This window comes from Exserohilum turcica (genome assembly GCF_000359705.1).
Source record: "Exserohilum turcica Et28A unplaced genomic scaffold SETTUscaffold_23, whole genome shotgun sequence".
NCBI lineage: Eukaryota > Fungi > Ascomycota > Dothideomycetes > Pleosporales > Pleosporaceae > Exserohilum > Exserohilum turcicum.
The window spans coordinates 20,284-39,420 of record NW_007360059.1 but is presented as its reverse complement, the minus strand read 5'-3'; the positions used below and the strand labels follow the sequence as shown (position 1 = coordinate 39,420).

The 19,137-nt window shown below is 49.9% G+C and overlaps 8 protein-coding genes across 8 annotated transcripts; 5 read left to right on the top strand and 3 right to left on the bottom strand.

Moving 5' to 3' along the window:
- Positions 1–1,839: 1,839 nt before the first annotated feature.
- SETTUDRAFT_39886 (uncharacterized protein) lies at positions 1,840–6,632 on the top strand (the record flags this gene model as incomplete). The annotated part of the gene is made up of 6 exons (XM_008028202.1): positions 1,840–2,172; positions 2,220–2,415; positions 2,462–4,511; positions 4,578–4,722; positions 4,768–5,772; positions 5,850–6,632. 6 exons carry the CDS (start codon positions 1,840–1,842, stop codon positions 6,630–6,632), a joined length of 4,512 nt encoding a protein of 1,503 aa, XP_008026393.1.
- A 499-nt stretch (positions 6,633–7,131) lies between these two features.
- Positions 7,132–8,180, bottom strand: SETTUDRAFT_161605 (uncharacterized protein; the record flags this gene model as incomplete). The annotated part of the gene is made up of 5 exons (XM_008028258.1): positions 7,132–7,440; positions 7,468–7,643; positions 7,668–7,856; positions 7,899–7,986; positions 8,034–8,180. 5 exons carry the CDS (start codon positions 8,178–8,180, stop codon positions 7,132–7,134), a joined length of 909 nt encoding a protein of 302 aa, XP_008026449.1.
- A 2,359-nt stretch (positions 8,181–10,539) lies between these two features.
- SETTUDRAFT_110809 (uncharacterized protein) lies at positions 10,540–10,902 on the top strand (the record flags this gene model as incomplete). The annotated part of the gene is made up of 3 exons (XM_008028257.1): positions 10,540–10,605; positions 10,696–10,803; positions 10,864–10,902. 3 exons carry the CDS (start codon positions 10,540–10,542, stop codon positions 10,900–10,902), a joined length of 213 nt encoding a protein of 70 aa, XP_008026448.1.
- Positions 10,903–11,121: 219 nt separating this feature from the next.
- SETTUDRAFT_161604 (uncharacterized protein) lies at positions 11,122–12,192 on the bottom strand (the record flags this gene model as incomplete). The annotated part of the gene is made up of 1 exon (XM_008028256.1): positions 11,122–12,192. The coding sequence occupies one exon, from the start codon at positions 12,190–12,192 to the stop codon at positions 11,122–11,124; it is 1,071 nt and encodes a 356-aa protein (XP_008026447.1).
- Positions 12,193–12,999: 807 nt separating this feature from the next.
- SETTUDRAFT_151655 (uncharacterized protein) lies at positions 13,000–14,073 on the top strand (the record flags this gene model as incomplete). The annotated part of the gene is made up of 1 exon (XM_008028255.1): positions 13,000–14,073. The coding sequence occupies one exon, from the start codon at positions 13,000–13,002 to the stop codon at positions 13,921–13,923; it is 924 nt and encodes a 307-aa protein (XP_008026446.1). The 3' UTR covers positions 13,924–14,073.
- Positions 14,074–14,130: 57 nt separating this feature from the next.
- Positions 14,131–14,685, bottom strand: SETTUDRAFT_28818 (uncharacterized protein; the record flags this gene model as incomplete). Its single annotated transcript, XM_008028185.1, has 1 exon — positions 14,131–14,685. The coding sequence occupies one exon, from the start codon at positions 14,683–14,685 to the stop codon at positions 14,131–14,133; it is 555 nt and encodes a 184-aa protein (XP_008026376.1).
- A 245-nt stretch (positions 14,686–14,930) lies between these two features.
- On the top strand, positions 14,931–15,480 carry SETTUDRAFT_169459 (uncharacterized protein; the record flags this gene model as incomplete). The annotated part of the gene is made up of 1 exon (XM_008028254.1): positions 14,931–15,480. A coding segment is annotated over exon 1 (188 nt), but the record flags the coding sequence as incomplete, so codon positions are not given.
- A 2,173-nt stretch (positions 15,481–17,653) lies between these two features.
- On the top strand, positions 17,654–19,016 carry SETTUDRAFT_151651 (uncharacterized protein; the record flags this gene model as incomplete). Its single annotated transcript, XM_008028253.1, has 4 exons — positions 17,654–17,803; positions 17,855–18,063; positions 18,118–18,464; positions 18,511–19,016. The coding sequence occupies 4 exons, from the start codon at positions 17,654–17,656 to the stop codon at positions 19,014–19,016; spliced, it is 1,212 nt and encodes a 403-aa protein (XP_008026444.1).
- Positions 19,017–19,137: the final 121 nt, after the last annotated feature.

Below are 19,137 nucleotides of genomic sequence, written 5' to 3'. Positions count from 1 at the left end.
AAAGACTGTCCCTGGCGGTTGGATATGGTGCCACAGCGGGATCAGGCTGTCTCGGCGTTTAGATATAGGATTTTTGATTTTGTTGTTTTATTTGGTGTTTTAATTGTTTTGGTTTCGTTTGGTAGTCTCCCTATTAGTCATCGGGGCGGTCTGTGCGTTCTCGAAGATTTTCGCATTTCGAACACGTCGCAAGAATACCGACAATACCCCCTCTAGCACCTCAACGAGAGGGCTGCACACATTAGAGGTGGCGTAAATCGGTTTCTCGCGACGTGTTACCCCTATATCTGATAGAAAATTGACGAGTTTTGATGAAAGATTTCTGCTTAAAAGTTGGTGTGTGTGTGTGTCGTTCGCGTAGTAGTTTCTCTGCTATATCTGCTACTTTATATAGATAGGGGGCAAATCCTTACAAGTCTAGGTTAAGAATATATTGTACAATAGTTTGCTCTTTAGACTTAGTTAGCTTCTAGCAATTTAGCTGTGTTATAGGTTAAAAGGTAATTCTTTAAAGCTATTATGATATCTGCTAATAATAGACGTTATAGGCTGCTATAGCGCGTTAAATGCTCTTAAACTAGCCTATACAATAGGCCTAAATAGCTAGAAAAAGCCTACCTTCTTACTAAGTTAATATCGCGTTCTATTGTTAGGGCATTATCTTTCGTACGTGAAGTTTGTGATGCTAAGAAAAAGTGGCACACTTGGTGATGTGGCCTGCTTGGTGATGGAATACGTTACTTTCTAAATTTTAGTTTTAGGCTAAATAAGGACGCTTAAGTAGTAAGATAAATAATTATTATAGTACTATATGAAAAAAACTCATAAAAATGAACTAAGAAATGAATAATTAATGTTAGTGACTCAGCCCTGTGCTGCTAGGCCACAACAGCCAAAAAGGTACGAGTAATTAGCGTTCTGCTGATTCTCTGCACAGGATAGTATATATATTGTTAGCCGCACCTAACAATGAAGTATATGCTATAACGTAAAACCTAGTATTAATCTATATAAGGGATAAACGATTTTAAGTGAGCTTTAATAAAATTAATAGTTAATGTATATATACATCTATCCTTATGCTTAAAGTTTGATTTTCTTATAATTTGTGTATTGAATCAAACTTTCTATAAAAAAGTATAAAAGAAGATAATATTTAATATTTTAATGGTATTTTATTTCTTGTCAAAGGCTACTATTAAGTAAGAGGCTAAAATACGTAATTAGCGCCTTATAGTCATTATTACCCTCTAACGTAGTTGCTAGTTAGCCTTTAACCTTAAGTTCTGCGTTAAGGAGAGAATCCTTCTTGCTAATCCTATCACTTTATTTACGTTTGATTACTGTTATTTTCTATTTACAAAATATCAAGATACCCTCCATCTAAATAGTATAAAAGATTTATCTACGCCTACCTTACCTATAAGCGGCATTAGATACACTCTGCCTCTTTACATCTCTGCTTACAGCTGTTGTTGGCCCCCAAAATATCAATCTCAACATCGCCTTGGCCTACCAATTACTAGCATTGCTTCTAGCCCCCAATCACTAAGAGATCGTAAATCGCACTCGAGTCCTTCGCTGTTACCAATCATATAAGACTCCCATGCAGCTTACTTTCATTATGCTATATTTCCTCAATCTGTGACGTTTTAGTACGCCCCTCGATGTCCGTCAAATTATATATATTCCGCTATTGCACGGACAAAGATATATCTTCGGCGATAGCTTTTTTGTATCATATCATCCGTGTATCTACACCGTAATTCCTAGTCGCGATTCTCTTCTATATTTTTGTTACCCTGCTGGATTCTTCCCTATGAGCATTCAATGGCTACAATGACCGGACCGAAAAGCACGTCGACAGACCTTGGTAGGCTTTGGACTCAGGCTATCAATGACTACAATGCAAGAACAGATGAGGATCTCTCGTCTATGGGCGCACTAGACTTGGCTGGTGCGATGAAAATCCTTGACGTCAGCATGGAGAAATTCAAAGGCTTTAGGAATGACGGCAGCAAAATGGCGAAGTTTCGATCTGCTATGGGAGACTCTTTGGGCGATATGCAGAAATGCATTGACGGCGTTGCGATTGTCGGTTCCGCTGCTGGCGCATTTCCACCAGCAATGCCGGTGGGGCTCGTTTTTACAGCTGCAAGCCGCTTGATATCAGTGTGTATAAATCAACCTTTCAAAGGTCAAATACTTATTTTTACTAGGCTTTCGCTGGGTTGAAAGCACATTATGACCGTGTCGAGTCATTCTTTGCATTTTCATCTCGATTTTTCCAGCGGCTGTCTCTTCTCGAACAGCGAGCAGACTCCGGTCCGCTTGCAATCGCTATTGTTCGAGTTTTCTCCATGCAATTGTCGGTATGCGCCAGAGTAAGATATATAATCAAGAAGAAGCGTTTTTGTAAGCATCATCCTGTTTAGCGGCAGGACATACTAATCACTCCTAGCACAATTCCTAAATGCACTTTGGAACATGGAGGACCAGGAGCTATTGGCTGCGTATGCAGCCATGCAAGTCTCGATAGAGGAGCTCAATGAATCTGTAGGATTTGAGAGCTACAGCTCGATCAGGTCTCTTCAGGAGGATGTGCGCGCAGGAAACGACAATTTGAGATCTATGCGAGAAGAGTCATCCGCTAACACTGCAAAACTCGACGAATTAGATCATAAGCTGCAATCATTTCGCGCCAACTTGGGGCAAGATGTGCAGCAGCTCTACCTGAGCAGTTTGAAGCTTGACGTTGTAGTTACCGAAGGATTCGTTGCAGTGCAGAACAGGCAGAATGAGAGCCACGCTCTACTTCTGCAGCTGCAAAAGTCGGTAGACAAATTGGGCAAATCATCAGAACACGAAGACAAGAAAAAGCAGGCTACAAAGTCGAAGGGCGATGGGGGCGACCGGAAGTTTCAAGCTTTGCGAGAGATTAAGAAGTTCTTGACGGAAAACAACATGGATTTTCCATCTTGGGCAGACGCTCATCGCGAGAACTCAGTGCAAGAAGAAGATATGCGTGGATCACAGGTCCAACAAACAGCTAGATGGCTTTGTGAACACCCAAACTTCAGGTCCTGGTCAGAGGGAGCATGTCAGCTATTGTGGCTACCAGGAGCTGAGGGCATTGGAAAATCCTTCCTGGCCTTCTCAGCCGTTCAGGAGCTGCGAGCACGTCAGAGCGATCAAAGCTACTTGGCCTATTTCTTCTTCAAGGAGGAGCACCCGTACCTGCAGTCAATGCAAAATGCCTTCGCGTCGGCCGCGTTACAGATTGCCGAATCAAATAACAAATACGCTGAACAGGTAGCTGCTCAGATCAGAGAGGATTCTGGGAAAAGGACCTCCATTTCTACCTGGGATCGGTTCTTTCTTTCCATGTTTCCACGTAACAACGAGCCAACGAGTCGTTTGTTTCTTATCCTGGACGGCCTAGACGAGGCTCACATTCAGCAGGGGGGGCTTCTCACTCAATTTTTATCAGACTTGACAACTGAGAATGCTAGAGTGTCAGTTCTGGCAACTGGCAGACCAGAAGAGAAGATCATCCTGCAACTTTATAAACCTTTGGTGATTGAAGTTACAAAGCATGAGATGAAATCTGATATGAAGACGCTTGTAAAGAGCCGCCTGCTGTCGCTACCACGTTTGTGCAAGTTCAGTCAAACTGTCAAGAGAGCCATCACACGCAAAGTATTGAAGCACGCAGACAGCATGCTCTACGTTGAGCATGTGCTTCGAAGGTTCTCCTACATAGGCCGAGAACGAGCTGTGCTGGAAGAATTGGAGAGATTACCCGCTACTCTGCATGATCTTTATAGGCTTCTTCTGGAGGAATGTCGCCATAATCGTTCCGAGACGCAATATCAAGCGATGAAGAAGATGTTTGCATGGCTAGCGTTTCCAAAGCGATCACTTAGTCTGGCCGAAGCCTCGCATTTGGTTCAGTTGACACTCTTGGACGACACCTTCGACATTGAGGAAGAGATTATCGGCCGCTCGTCCCGTATTCTTGAGCTCACCCAGGCTCGACAGGCGGACGATGACACGAAAGATGATGACAAGGACGACGACGAAAATGAAGATTTCAAAGATGATGGCGACCCTGAGCTTGCCTATCGGGACTTGCCTTTGACATTCCAGGATCGATCATTGCGGCAGTATTTCCAAAGCATTAGTATAGAAGCAGACGGCGCTACAGAGTTCAGGACGCCTGCTTCTGCTGCACAACTTACGATCCTTCAAATGTGTGCAAACATCATGATCCAGGCAGCTAAAGACCCCGAAGACCAGCCAAGCATTGCGCTTGCACGGTACGCTATTCAATATTGGTACGAGCATCTCGAGGAGTTGGACGTGGAGAATTCGACAGACGAGGTCATCCGGCAGGTCGCAACGTTGTTGTATACCATAACTCAGAATACCAACAACATTGCGAAATTATTTGAGCAGCGGGCAAGACATACAGATATGTATCCTGAACGGCTGGACGACTCGCCTGCTGCGTGATTCGACACACTTCTTGTGTGGGCAGCTAAGGCATCATCTCTTACGGACGGACAAATTGATAGCCAGGTCAAGGAATGGGCAAACACTGTCAATAAAGATAATGTTCTGCTTTTATTGACACATGGTCATGTACAAAATTGGCTAAATGCCATAGATCAGACTTGGATCCCTGAAACCTTCGAATTTGTCAAAGCAACTCTGTTTCTGGTATGTTGTGTTTTGCTCCATTGGCCAACTACTAATATAAGACAGGCAAATCGCTTGGAAAAGAACGAAGAAGAGCCACTGAGGATGATAGACGCTGTCATAGCCCAGTACAAAATTCCAGGCGAAGACTTCAGGACATTGAGGGCGACTGGAGCGACATTGTGTGGATATGGATATGAATCTCGGGATCTGAATCGCCAGCAGGCAATGCTCACCGAAGGCGTGTCATACTTGAAGCAGTCTGTGGAGTGCATGGAAGGCGACGCTTTGGAAAGGATTGCAACACTTCGCCTCTTAGCACCCAAGTACACATGGATCGACCAACAGCCCGAGGCAATCGTTTATTATGATCAAGCATACGACATGTTGTCAAACTTGGAATCAGAGGATCTGACAGAAGCGAAATCGAAAGAGTTGAACGACATCAGGCTGGACATACTGACAGCCAAGGCGACAGCATTTACTGAGTTGAACCAGCCTGAGGATGCTCTACAGATATACAACAAAGCTAGAGAGCTTTCGGGTGCACATCCTCTGCCCGGATGGACTTTAGATGAGATTACTCTCTTGTTCAAAGAGGAGTATGACACCGACGGGACTAAGCTCATGGAAGCCCTCCACACGTGGACCGTAAAAGAACGCAATAGCTGGTTCGCATATTGCTTCAACGGCTTCGTGGATGCAAATGCTGTCACTCGCATGCAGAGGGCGGCCAAAATGGCAAAGAAGACCGATTTACTACTTGAGTGGCTGAACGGCTTGGCCAAAACTCTTCCCAAGGAGAGTTACTACCTGTTCAACCTTCGTGGTGCAATTGCACGCTTATACTATCCAGTCATGGGTTGTGTTGAAAAAGGCAAAGCCATGCGTCAGGAAATATTGGCCATGAATCCGAAGCCGGAGTCTTGGTACGAAGAGACGATGAATGAGACAAGGACGCAGCATCATATGCAGCTAGCGGAAATCCTCTTTCATGAGTTCCAGACGTGTGCAGATCCAGCAAAAAAGGAAACACTTCTCGAGTCGTTGACGCTCCTGCCGAGTGCCCACGTGCATGATGACGAACTCCACAATCCTATGTGGCTATGCTGCGCGCGAACATGCTTCGCATAATGGGGCCTGCAAAGGAATATCAGAGATATATGAACGAGCTGTTTGCAGCTTGCATCAATGGACTGGAGGATAGCGTCTCTTGGAATGACTCATCGAGCTTGCGTCTACTATCCAAAGTTCTGGCTTCGTTGGATGGTCTTGAACATGATGCGCGAATCGCATGCTCTGCACAATTTTCCATCTTGGATCGCGCTATCCATTACCAAAGTAGCGATATTGGAGATTCGGAGACCGTCTCTAACGAAGGGAGTGCTGAAGCAGACGCCACCAACCCTACCACGACAACTGGTGAAACAAAAAAGGAATCTCTGGCAGATAGCGTTATGGATATCGCAGGAGAAGGTTCCGCTCATGGCACAGCGGGCGAGAAGCTGCTGGAGCAAGAACTGGATGATACTGCGACCGAGTCAGCTCAGCTAGAAGAAGACATTACTGAAGCTGGAATCTACTGTGATGGAGGTTGCGGAACGGAAATCAACACCTGGACGAAGCCGATGTACTACTGCTTGGTCTGTGTCAACTGCGACCTTTGCGAAGTATGCTACGCAAAACGTCTGGCTCAAACGCGCGGCGAGATTGAAGAACCCTGGCACAGTTTCTGTGGCAGAGATCATTACTATATCAAGGCCCCCCTGAAAGGCTGGAAGGGCATCAGGAACGGTGTCATTCGCATCAACGATGAAGAGTTTACAGTAAAACATTGGCTCAAGGGTTTGAAGGAAGAGCGATGGCAGAATGCCTGGGCAACCTTCTGGACCAGACAGGGTGGTTTGAAGGATATTGGTGACGAAGCCTAGGAGGTGGTGTTGGCTGGGCGCTGGCTTGGCTATGTCAAGGCACCCGAAGCGATATTGACTTTAGTTCGACGCAACACGCAAGACGGCTATTGCTCCCCACTACCGATCTTTTTCCACGCCTTCTTTTCTATACTTTTCATTCGAAAGTTCGGGATTTCCCATCGTTGATTAGATGTGCCAGGTTGTGTTCAAGATTTACTGTTGAAACCATTGCGATCATACTGCTGGAGGGTGGGAATTTCTTCTATTTGACAACCACTACATCATCGCTTAGATTATATCCACATCTCCAACGGGCACTACAACTCTATCTACAGCATTTCACTATATGTATATATTGGACTGATAAAGTAGCTCAGATGAATCTTGTTTAGGACATGAGACACATGATCGAGAAAGATAGCATTTGAGTGGTGCGGAAGAGAAGCAACAGAGGGCATTTACGTCTAGGTCGCAGAGAATGGTTGTTTTAATCGTGTTACTATCTCTTGGAAGTGACTTACTCTTTTGATTGCTGATTCCAGCCCAACCCAGCTAGGTCCTGACCTTCTAATTCTTGGTGCGAGTTCAGGCCCCAAGCATCGGCACTATCGTCCTTGACAGTCGTTCGACGCATATCGCGGAAGTACTTGCCTTCAAAAATGCCTCCGGTTGCGCGGTGTAGTGTTGAAACGTTATCCCACGCAATCAAGTCGCCATTATTGTGCCAGTCGACCGACAGCACATTCTCTGGCCGTGTTACATGCTCAATCAATTTCTTCATAAGTATCCTGTTCTCTTCTTCTGGTAGTGGCTTGCCATCGCGAGTCTCAAGGTGATGAAGGTAGTTGCCCACATAAAGAGTGTTGCGTCCAGACGGTTCGTGGGTCGAAACGAGTCTGAAACGCGTGAAGGGCGTGCTCCAAGGGTCAAGATCCTTGAAGTATTCTGGGGCTCCAAGCTTCCGAAGATGCAAGAACGAATGGCAGCTAACAAGATCCCTTTTGAGCAATTTATTTTTCAAATCTTCGTCTAGATCGTCCTATGCGGTCAGACTATCTGCATACTCAGTCTCTCCCCTAGTGCCTAGAGGAGGTAGCTGAACGGACCGTAGAATTGACCAGCTCGCGCGTTGCCAATTGAAAGCACCATTATTATAGAATACGTTGTTTCCTTTAGAGAATTTCGCACGCGATGATTCAGGCTCAATCAGTTGTCCCTCCCCACTAATGTTGCTAACGTTAGCTATTTTAGAGTATTTTAAGCGTGGGTTTTTGCTATGCTAACTATAATCCTCTAGTTTTCCAATCCCGCGAGAAAATGCAATATGCTCTTCGTTAGTGAAGTTAGCTTTGCGAAAGATAAGCACAATATACTACTATAGATTAGCAGCTGGCAGATGAGATAGCAATTCAAGCATACTTTAGCTATTGCACCTTTGGATTCCTGGAACTGTTTCTCCGACATATTGTTGAAATCCGCACCAAGCACCTCGGCGCTAAGACTAGGGTGCAGTGGTTTGCAAGTTGTCGTAGAGAAGGGGGCATCGCTGATAAGAGTACCCGGCATTGTGGCGAAGTCAAGTGTGTAGTCGAACAAATGGTAATTTGTTCTGAAGAAGAAGTGATTGTGTACTGGGACGCAACATATCATTGACTAGGGCAATTTATATGTTCACTGTCAGGGGAGAACCCATGGCATTTGGCCGAGAATGGTCAGCTCGTTGCCTGCTTTCAAACCAGTCAAGTACTAGTATGTCTGAGGAGGATCTTATGGAATTCACGAAAAGCACAAGGGTATGCTGCATATTCGGAAGCTCAACTATGCTCCTTTTGGTGGTATCGGCATCAGCGGACAACTGACCGCCAGACATCCTCCAGAGCACATGCGAAGGAATTACATTTTGTTGAGAAGCATCCTGGCCTGTGCTTCATTAATTCGCTCTCGCACAACTGTTGCTAACAGCAGACTGTGACATGAGCAAAGTGTGGTACTTTCAGCAGATATCTTGATCGTATAGCCTATTGCTCTATTGTTTCGTGATGTGATAGTGTTTCGCAGTTCTGTGCAGGCGTATAGTTCGCAGAAGTTACAATGTTACCCGCAACATCAATACGGACTCGTGTGTACAAAACGGAGAGACGGAGGATCGGAGAATCGGAGGTCGTCGTCAACATCTGTAGCCAAAACACTCTTTTTGCATGAGTGTGAGTGCTCATGATCCATCACTCCAAACGTAACATGGAAGGATCCCCTCTCTGAGCTCCCCTTTATGAGTCCATGAAACCAGCAATTCAGTTGCATTGGCCATCAATCTTTCCAATGATATCTTCCATGCTATATATATGCCCGTGTTGAACGACAACTTGTTTTTGCCAGCGCTCACGCCTTTTACCACCCTCATGTCTATGTTAAGTGGCTAATACCACACTAGATGACTAGCTACGTGAAAACTTACAGAATTCGTCATCAGTGCGATACTTGGCTGTTGATTTCTGTCTTGATTGACAATATCTCTCAGCATATCAGCGTACTAAAATGGTTGATAAAATCTGGAATCGGATGAGATAATGTCATATGTTAGTGTATTGTGTTCAGATGATTCTTTGTCATTCTCACAAATAAAGTAACATTGTCGCGAATAGATGGTGTTTACACTGATACATGAGTGAAGCGTATCCGTACCGATTTCATACCACCAGGGATTGGTGTCAATATGTGGAGTACGAAGAGGAAACATATTAAGATCAATAAAGTTATACCCTAGCATTCGGACCATTAGCCAGCCGAGAAGTCGAGATCAGAAGATGAGGGTACCTGTCTGTCCAGATTGTGGGATAAGCTCCTTGGTGGTGTCCTGTTACTCCTACACCATGGGAGCATACATATTTCTGCTGATGACAAGGGCTGTGGCCTAGGCGCAGAAATGCCATTGGCCTATGGGAAAGTGGGGGAAATGTTACGTCACGTGCTCGCAAGCAAGGGACTATGTGGCTGTCCAAGCTTCAGTACATAACCGAGAAAGAAGAGATGCTGATATTGAATTTGCTGACTTTTCGAAGCGATTGATAAGACAGGGGCCTGGGCCAGACGTAAGGCACGGAAGGCAAAACTGGTGCTTGGGTCAGATAGATATGAATACGATATCTGAGTTCGTGCATAGCCACCACCAAGCCCATTTACATTCCCTTGTGCTAAGCCCCTCACTCTCATACTATGCCTGTAAGAAAAATATATATATCCATTTTCGCTTGTGGTGCCACTGCTAGCCCTATCTGGCCACACTGCACGTGTGCGTACGCCCTAGCCTATGTGCCTGTATACCATTTAACCGGGACCAGTCCAATCACCAGCCGAGCCAGCACAAAAGAAGAAAGTAAATTAAAATCACACGGTTTTGATTGAATAACCAGACGGCCGGAATGTACAAGCGAGGTTGGGTAAAGCGTGGTAAATGGGTTGGAGAGGCTGAATCAGACAGAGACCAAGCCGTGCGCGTGGCAAAATGGACGCTGGAGTCTCTAGAAGATAAGGCAAATTGATTGCATGTACGTAAGAGGGTCGAAATAGGAGAATGGGTCAGGGGTTCAGGAGATCTGGATCTCGGGTGCCCCAGAAATCACCAAGCTGAAACGCCCTTCTTGAACAGTGACGGGTGTTGCTGTGACCTCAGTGGCTAAGCTCCTCTGCTTTTGAGCGCGCGCTGCCCATTGTGGAACTCAGCTGGCCATCTGCCGTGTGTTGGTGGATCCTCGAGCGATATATGTACCCGTCTCCACCTCTGTGCATGGACACATCGTTGCTTCACAGTATAAAATCTTCAGCCACTGCGGTATATGACCAACCACACATAGCACAACCTACTCCGCGCTACCTTTGTTTCCAACTCGACTTCTCAGTGTTCCGGCCACGCCCACAACGAGCCACCATGAAGATCACCGCCATCATCACAGCGGCACTGACTGCATCTCTTACGCTCGCATCCCCAGCTGCTGTACGCATCCTGGAACTATCCAGCCATTTCCTAACACCCCCTTACTCTCCATCAAGTAGACATGGCTGACACAACATCCCAATGGCATAGGTCAGTCTGGCACGTTCTGTCAAGGAGATTAGGAATGACGATGGCACAGTGACAGCACTGTCGTGTATCGAGTGTCCCTGTGATGGCTTCGTCGGCACATGCAAATGTGTAAGTGTACCCATCCAGCATTGCATGAGACGCGAGAAGAGAGGACTAATGCCTTGATAGATTCCAAATGGTTGCTGCTGCAAGCGCCGGTCCAACTGAGTATACGCGTATTCAATCCACTGCAATGAATGTATCAGACTTTGCGTTGGACAAGCTGTCAATGGAAAAGCCAGCCTCACGAATTGCATCTTGATATGAAACCATCATAAAATACCGCAACTCAGTGGTTGCATAGAACAAAGTTGATTTCGCGAGTAAATGGAACCGTAGGCCAGCGCTAGACAGTGTGTGCTATGCAAATCAACACCAACAAATAAGTCACGTGTTATCAGCTTCCACTTGCTTCTCCGCCTCTTCTCTCTCCTCTTCTCGCACCCACTTGCGAAACCCGATCGTCATGATGCCGCCAATTGCAACCTGAAATGCCTGGAAGATGATTGCTGGGATCTGCATCTTTGACTGGTCGACAGGATCGATGTTAATGTACATGACTGATGTAAGCGGTACCACCATGGCGAGTGCCTTGGCTGGACAACAGTAGCAACACGCAATGACGTCTTTTTTCGGCAACCACAGCGTTGCGGCCGTGAAGCAGATTGCGAGCCAAATGAGATAGAGAGCGATGGTGATGAAGATGATGAAGATGATGTTGGAAGGCTTCACAGTCTTGAAAGCGCCCGAGGAAAAGGCCTGGTCAAACGTTTGCCACACCATTGTGAGCAGGGCAATGGACGAGAGCTTGAGCAGCTTCCAGTCGAAGAAGATTTTTTTCGTCATCTTGGGAAACAGACGCTGGACCAACTGGCCAGCCACCATGGGCAGAAAGAGCGATAAGCCAAGCTGCATGAAGACACGCTGGTAGATGTCTGCATAGCCCGAGCCCCGCTGGAGGACCTTGCTGTACCACGAGCCGGTAGAAAGGTACATCTCAATGATAATCGGAGTGAGGAATGGACACAGAAACTGGCCAATGACGGATTGCACGACAGTCAGCGCAGCGTTTCCATGCGCCTGCCTTGTCATGACGACGTTGCTAGACATGGTTGTGGGAGCACTGCCCACAAAGAGAAATCCTATCAGGAGCCATGGGTCCATGAAGCGTGGGTTCGTGGCGCACAGACTGACTATGGCAAAAGTAGCGGCCGAGCATACGAGGTAGCATTGCAGCTGCACGAAAAGGTGGAGTTTCCAGCGCATGTAGTTTGCGAGCATCAGGCGCGTGTCTAGCGTGCAGCCGTTGACAAAGAAGATGACGGATACGGCGAGGTAGGTAATGACGGTTCGCTTTGTCCGCTGCTGGGATGCTGGCACCTGGACTTGCGAGGACAAGAGGACCACGCTGGCCATGGCGAGGAGGAACCACTGGTCTTTGACGAACCATTTCAGCATTGTCGAGATTCTCTTGCGCTTGGCCGTCTTTGGCCTGGGCGCCTCCAGCCCACGCTCCGTCTTGTGCGGGATGCGTGGCGCAGCTTCAATTGGCCCATCAGGCGTACAATGGTCGAGTGTGCGAGAGACGGCGTGGATGGAGTCGGCGTTCACCGCCTCTCCGACTGGCGCATCTGATGCTGCCACGCTTGCCTCGTCGTGCTTGCTGCCGATCATTTCGAGGCGGAGAAGAAGAAGAAAAGAGCAGGTTCTTTGCAGGCTGGCTGAGTGTAGTGGGTGCCCATGGTGTGTCTGCAGCCAGGCTTCTTGGCTTCAAGATATGCCCATTGCCGGCATTACGCCCTTATGCAGCCATGTAGCCGACGTAGCGTCCCTCTATCCCGCTAACGACTTATGGCGGGGTAAATTGCTCCGAGGCGCATTGACAGCGAGCGTCGTGCTGGCTGAGGATTCTGACGGCGGGGACATGGATACAGAGCGATGGCGGAGGTGGATGTGCGAGGCTGGAGGCTGCGGGCTGCGGGCTGCGGGCAGGAGAGAGGAGAGCGGAAAGCGGAGAGAGAAAGAGAAAGGCGAGAGTTGACTAGCAAACGTCACGGTTGGCTTATGTAATCAGTAGCTGCTTACTAAGCACAACCATGCTTTCCTTCCCCTCCCTCACGTACGTCAGCATGCCAACTGTCTTCGCTCTCTGCTCCCAACAAGCCGCACTCACCCGCCACCCAACCCCAGTCGTATATATCAAATACATGATACACAACACCCAAGGCCGCTGGTCGTTGCGTCCCACAAGAAATCCATGCAGCCATGGCAACAACGGCCCGCCCCTCGGCCGCCGAGGGCATTAATAGCACCCGCATCTGGGCGCACGTCCACAGCCAGCTGATGCAGCACGCTGTGCCCGACGCGCGCTTCCACTACGACTTTGCATGCTTTGCGCCTGATTTCCGGAATTCTGCAGCCGCCATGGAGCGGGTGGTGGCGCTGCCATGCTACCAGGCGGCGCGCACCATTCTTGCGACTCCGGATAACAGCCTGGAGCCGTTGCGCGCGAGGGCGCTCCGCGACGGCAAGCAGCTGCTGGTCGCGACGTACAAGTTGCGCCGGGGATTTGTGCTGCTGCACCCAGGCCGCATCAGCGAAGCCAGATACGACGTGGCTGCGTGTTTGGATGGCATGGAGAAAGCCGGCACAGGGCGCGCCGTGACGCTGGCGCAGATGCGCGACCAAGGGCTGCAAATCGACCTGTGTGTGACGGGAGGCCTGGTCTTCACCAGTGCAGGCGTCGTGGTGCGCGAGGCCCCCAGTCTCTTTGAAATGCAGTGGGCGCTGCTGCACGACGTGGGTGCATTGCGTGCAGAGACACGTGTGGTCGCCGTTGCACATGGGTGCCAGGTAGTCGATGAAGCGCATCTTAGCATAGAGCCCACGATGCCACGCAGGCCGGCAGAGGTTCAGTGCGATTATCTCGTCACTCCAGAGGCGACGCTCCAAGTAACGGGCGCAACAAGGCCCACGGGCGGCATTGACTTTGACACTGTAGATCCTCATGGCCTGCAGGACATACCGACATTGCAAGAACTCCGCGGTATCCGCATCATGGAGAAGATTATGCAGAGAGAAGGTTTCTTATCTGGACACGAGGCCAAATCACCGCCGCCGCCGCCATCACAAGACGAGCAGCGAGGCATTGACATTGTCAACAGGCTAATGCAAAGTTTTAAAAGTTGAACCAACAAGTTGGTTGGGCCCGCTTTCCAAGCGATCCACTACTTTTATCTATATTCTATCTATCCTATGTCTATCTCATATCTATTCATGTCTTTTTTTTATCTATCCCGTATAGAGCACCAAGTAAACGCCGTTTGTAATACAGGAAAGGAAAAACACCAACAACCTGTCATCATCGTCGTCTTCGTCTTCGTCATCATCGTCCTATTAAATTGACAGCCTCTTGTAACAGTAGAGACTTGTGACCTGTGCATACTCGAGGTTCGTCACCCTCGTCCGTCCGGAGCCCATCTTGACAAGGATGTCATTCGCCGCAGCCACGCCGACATCGCACACAACAGCCGGGTCGTCTGCCATGACTTCAAAGCCGTGAGACTCGATGCCTGCAGTAATGTGCTGAACGTCGATTTCGACAATCTGCTGGGGCTTCTTGCTAAAGTCTTGCATGACGTCCAAAGGGATTTCCATCATCCAAGGGCCAATGGGGTTGTTGGTCGATGTTCCTGGCGGTTGTGTAAAGTTTGCATTGAGGGCTTTGCATGTTGGTTCGTCGATCAAGGCAATCGTCACAATTGGAGGATTGTTGATGGCCAGTGGCGCTGCAGCAGCAAGAGTGGACATGACGCTCAAGACTATCGAGTACTTCATGCTGGCGGCTTGCTGATCAAGGTTGTTGATCAAGTCTGGTGTTGGGGGTTTTCGTTGAAGTGTGGAAGAGAGGTATAGATGGTTGGTGTCTGTCGCCTTGCCCACCACAACCATCTTTCTTATATGCCATTCTGCGTGATAAAAATACCTCTTCTTCGACGCAGATGCGTCGACTGCATATTCGCGCGGCGGTACTTGTGGCCGAGAAGTGGTGCTGTGACGATGTGTGGCGTCGTGAGCGCGGTGGGCTTCACGATGACTTAGCCGCCAAGCCACAAGATAACCTGATGCCTTGGCAGGTACTTAGTGACTTACCCTTCAACAAGTGGCCCGTGCGCGCTATTCCCACCACCAATTCATCCCGAGCGGCCGAATAGGAAAGCAGAAACACGCTTCCACGGACCATCAGATTTGCCCGCGTTTCGGCCCGTATCAATGGGGTGCCGTGTCTTCTAGAAGGCGGCCGTCGGTGCTGCTCCCAAGACATCGTTTGAAAAAAAAACTCTGAAGGGCCCATGGGCACGGATCGCTATCGTGAGGCTTGCGCCATTTTCCCATGCAAATGCACATGCTTCCGAGAGCAACGACATGGAAAAGACGCTGCTTGCAACAGTTCGTATCTATACAAGGCTCATTCAAAACATGCCTGCATCCACGGCCATGTCGGCCAGCATCTCCTACACCCGTTGGTCAGCTTACGTTCGCAAATCATCATCGCGTAGTTCACAGGGAACGAGGCACACGCGAACACTATCCATGCCATCGATCTCTGATGAGTGATAAAAGCCGTAGTGGGCGAAATGGCCGGCTATCACGTCAAAGAGGGCGGGCTGCGGGCTGCCAGACCGTTTTGCAGAACATGCTGGTCTTGGTGGGTGGCCTCCTACCTCTGCATCATCTCTGTTGACCACTTCATCTTCATCGCGACGTCGCATAAAGCAACCATGGCCGTCTTAAAGCTCCCGGTGTATTATGCATTGGCTGCATCATGGTAAAGTGCTCATCGAGGCCCGATTTCGTATAACCCCTCTCAACAAATGCCTATCAGTCACCCTATTTCATACAAATCACGTGTACGTCGAAATCGCATCGTGCCCATGTCTGCGTGTGGATGATGCCTGTGTCTCCAGACCCGACAAATGCTAGACACAGGGTAGTCGCAACGTCTCGTCGACTTGTTCCCGGACCCGTAATATGGCAACGTCTTTCGGTGGAACCCGGCACAGAAATCTGCATATCATGTCGTCACCAGAGACCTCCACGGAGACGGCCCAAGCAGTCTGGCAAATGTGCTCCGGGGGTCGCCTGGAAGTGGGAAATTCCGAAACAGCCAGTCGCACAGATTCAGCACACATGCATGTTCGCCATATCAAGTGGGTAGACCGGCTTAACGACTTGCTCTAGGCAATCGTCGACCATGCTCGCCCACTGGTGCAACATTGGAATGGAACGTGACGAATTTTGAGTAGATAGGACGAGGCCTGGGACAGTCGAGCATCAAGTCAGGAGAAGAAGTATCCGCGGAGCTCGATCAGCAGCGCAGTCTAGCGCCTCCAGATCCCTGTAGGCATGTATTGGTAGCCCTGCGTCGCTTGGAACTTGATTCGTTGCGCATGGTGCAGGGGAGATACACAGACTCGGGTCCTCGTGAGTCGAATGACTTTGGTCGTGATAGCGCCATAGCTGTGTGGCTTGGTGCGTCAAAATGCGAAAGGCGCTCCGAGGCCAATAGTAGGCCATCGGACAATTGACTGCGGACGGGCCTTGGTCCACGGCGCTGAGGCGCGGTTTCATACGGGAACTATGGACAGTTCGTGCGACGGTGCCTGCATTCGGTAGAGTAAGGCACTCCAAGTGCCGGTGGCCGCGGCAGCGAGTCCACTAGTGCAGTGTGCAATGGTCGCGAGATCCTGCTGGCGGCCTTGTACTCGCAATCTGCAGGCGCACGTGTGGACGCTAGAGCTCGCCATCAGCAGGGTGGCAGCCTGTCTTGCCGTTGCTTTTCAGCGCCACCCAGTCGCCCTATCGACTCGACTCGTCCTTGGCCCAGCCATGGAGGATCACTCGGCACTCATGCGCATGCTCAGCAACGTGTGAGCGTGGGCCCGTAAGAGGTCCACTGAACTGCGCGGACCAGGTACCTAGATAGATGCCACATACGTATATGGACACGTCTTTTCCGCCATTGGCTGTGTGCAGGCAGAGCACTGCCGCATCGAGAGGGCCGGCAGCGGGCAGTCGAGGAAGGTGAAACGTGCGGGTAAAGGACAGACTGGACAGCTATGCAGCGAGAGGCAGCATTGGCCTGTGTCTCCGGGGCATGCTGCGGGTTAAGGGAGGTCAGAGATGGAGGCTAAGAGACGGCACATGCGGAGCGATGCAGGAGAGGTTGGGATTTTCGGACGCTAGGCCCAAGGCGGCTAGGCAGTCACGTGGCGCGCCACCACCACCACCACCACCCTCACCACGTCCCGCCCGTGTGTGTACGAGCCGCTTGCGTCCAGACACTCACACCCACATCCACACCCACACCCACACCCATACTGGCAACCAAACCTCCGCCCAGCCACCCGGTCGCTGCTCCACGAGGCGCTTTAGACTTTGGCCACACCCCGACCTAGCCGTCTCAGATGCATACACATACACATACACATACACATACGTCCACACGGAATGACCCGCTCGTGGCGGGCGCCTTGCGGCTCTCTCGCGCACCTCATGGCGCGCCAATCTCGTCTGGAACCACAGGCTGCTGGCTCGAGGGCCCCCTCTCGTCCCTGCTGCGCATCAACGACATGTCAACTGCCCAGCCGGGTCGTCTTAGCTCCACGGGTAAACGCCCGTCTGGGTATTGGCCTCTCCCTGAAACGGACGAGACGCTGCATCCAGTATGGACCTGCCGCGCAGTGACCCACCGCACTCGTGGCGGCATGTCTTATGCATTGCTTTCTACACTATAGCTCCACATGGCTCAGGCGGACCCACGACGTAAATGCACAATGTCCCCTCGAGCATCAGAGGCGTCCCGCCGGGGCTCTTTGCTGCGTGAACATACACCGAGTGCCTCGATACTATCAACACCATGGCCGTCCCCAACCGAGGCCCCGAGCTGCTTGCAGTCAACATTGTCTTTGTCACGACAGCCGTGGCAGCCTGTCTGCTGAGGTGCTACGTCCGCGTGAGAATGGTCAAGGCTTTTGGCCTCGACGACTGGCTGATGGTCATCGCGACAGTGAGTGATGTGGCGAGCGCGGGTGGCGCATTCCTCTGACTTGATGTCCAGCTCTTCTTCATCGCCTACACCACTTCTTCGTGCATCGGTATCCACCACGGAACAGGACACCATCATCGTGACCTGTCCCCTGACCAGATCAAGAACGCAAAGCACGCCTGGTACTTTTGCTACCTGTTCTACTCGGTATCCATGGTCTGCTCCAAATTGTCAATTGGGTTCCTCCTATTGCGCATCAGCATTCGGAAACTCCACACGTGGTGAGTGGCCGTGGTGCTGTCGGCACAGGTATTGTGAGCTAATAATCATGACAGGATTGTCTACATGGCCATGTTGGTCTCTGTCGTTGCCGGAGGTACCTTTTTCTTTGTCTGTCTCTTCCAGTGCTACCCCGTCTCGTACATGTGGGACCGCATCTCGCAGCAGGGGAAATGCGTCGATAATACTGTCATCACCATCCTTGGCTATGTCTACAGCATCTTCAGCATCATTTCTGATTTTACGTTTGCCATTATCCCAGCCTTTATGGTCTGGCATTTGCAGTTGAAGAGGAGGACAAAGATTGCTCTGATCCCCTTGATCACAATGGGCTGCGTTGCCAGTGCTGCTGTCATTGCGCGTCTGCCCTTTGTCCACTTTTTCAACTCGCCCGACTTTCTTTGTAAGTACCTGCACTGGACGACAGCGCTGGAAACTAATGCGTCCAGGGTCCACGCTTGATATTGCCATCTGGTCCACAGTCGAACAAGGCCTTGCCATTACTGCCGGCAGTCTTGCAACACTCCGCCCCCTTTTGTTCATCGCCATGCACAAGCTCGGTCTATCTACACGCAATCCATCTGCTTATCGCCCATCAGCCTACGGCGTGTCGGCACCACTGCCAGCCAACGGCGCTGCATCAGGCATCAACTCCAAAGCCGACAAGCTGCGACCAGACCAATACAAGCTCTCGGCGACTGTCCAAACGCGCAGCTCGGAAGAAGACAACATGCACGGCGGAAAATCGGCCAACTGGTTCGGCACTGGCGCGCCGCCAAACTCGAAGAAGTCGACTCGTCTGGACAGTGCCGACAACGAAAGCGAGAGGAGTCTGAGAATCACGAGTTCGCGGGGCAGTCTTGAGGATGCTTTTCAGAGTGGCATCATGGTGTCAAAATCGTTTTACATCACGGACGAAGAAAGGGGGTCGGTTGTGTCTGCGCCGTACAGATGAGTGAGATGTAGCAACACGAGATTCAGTCTTCTAGTCGGCGGCCTATTCTGCGGCCAGAATGTCTCATTTCCGCCCAGCCGTCGACTCGGAACTGGCAGTCAGCGCAGCCCGTGCCATAGCG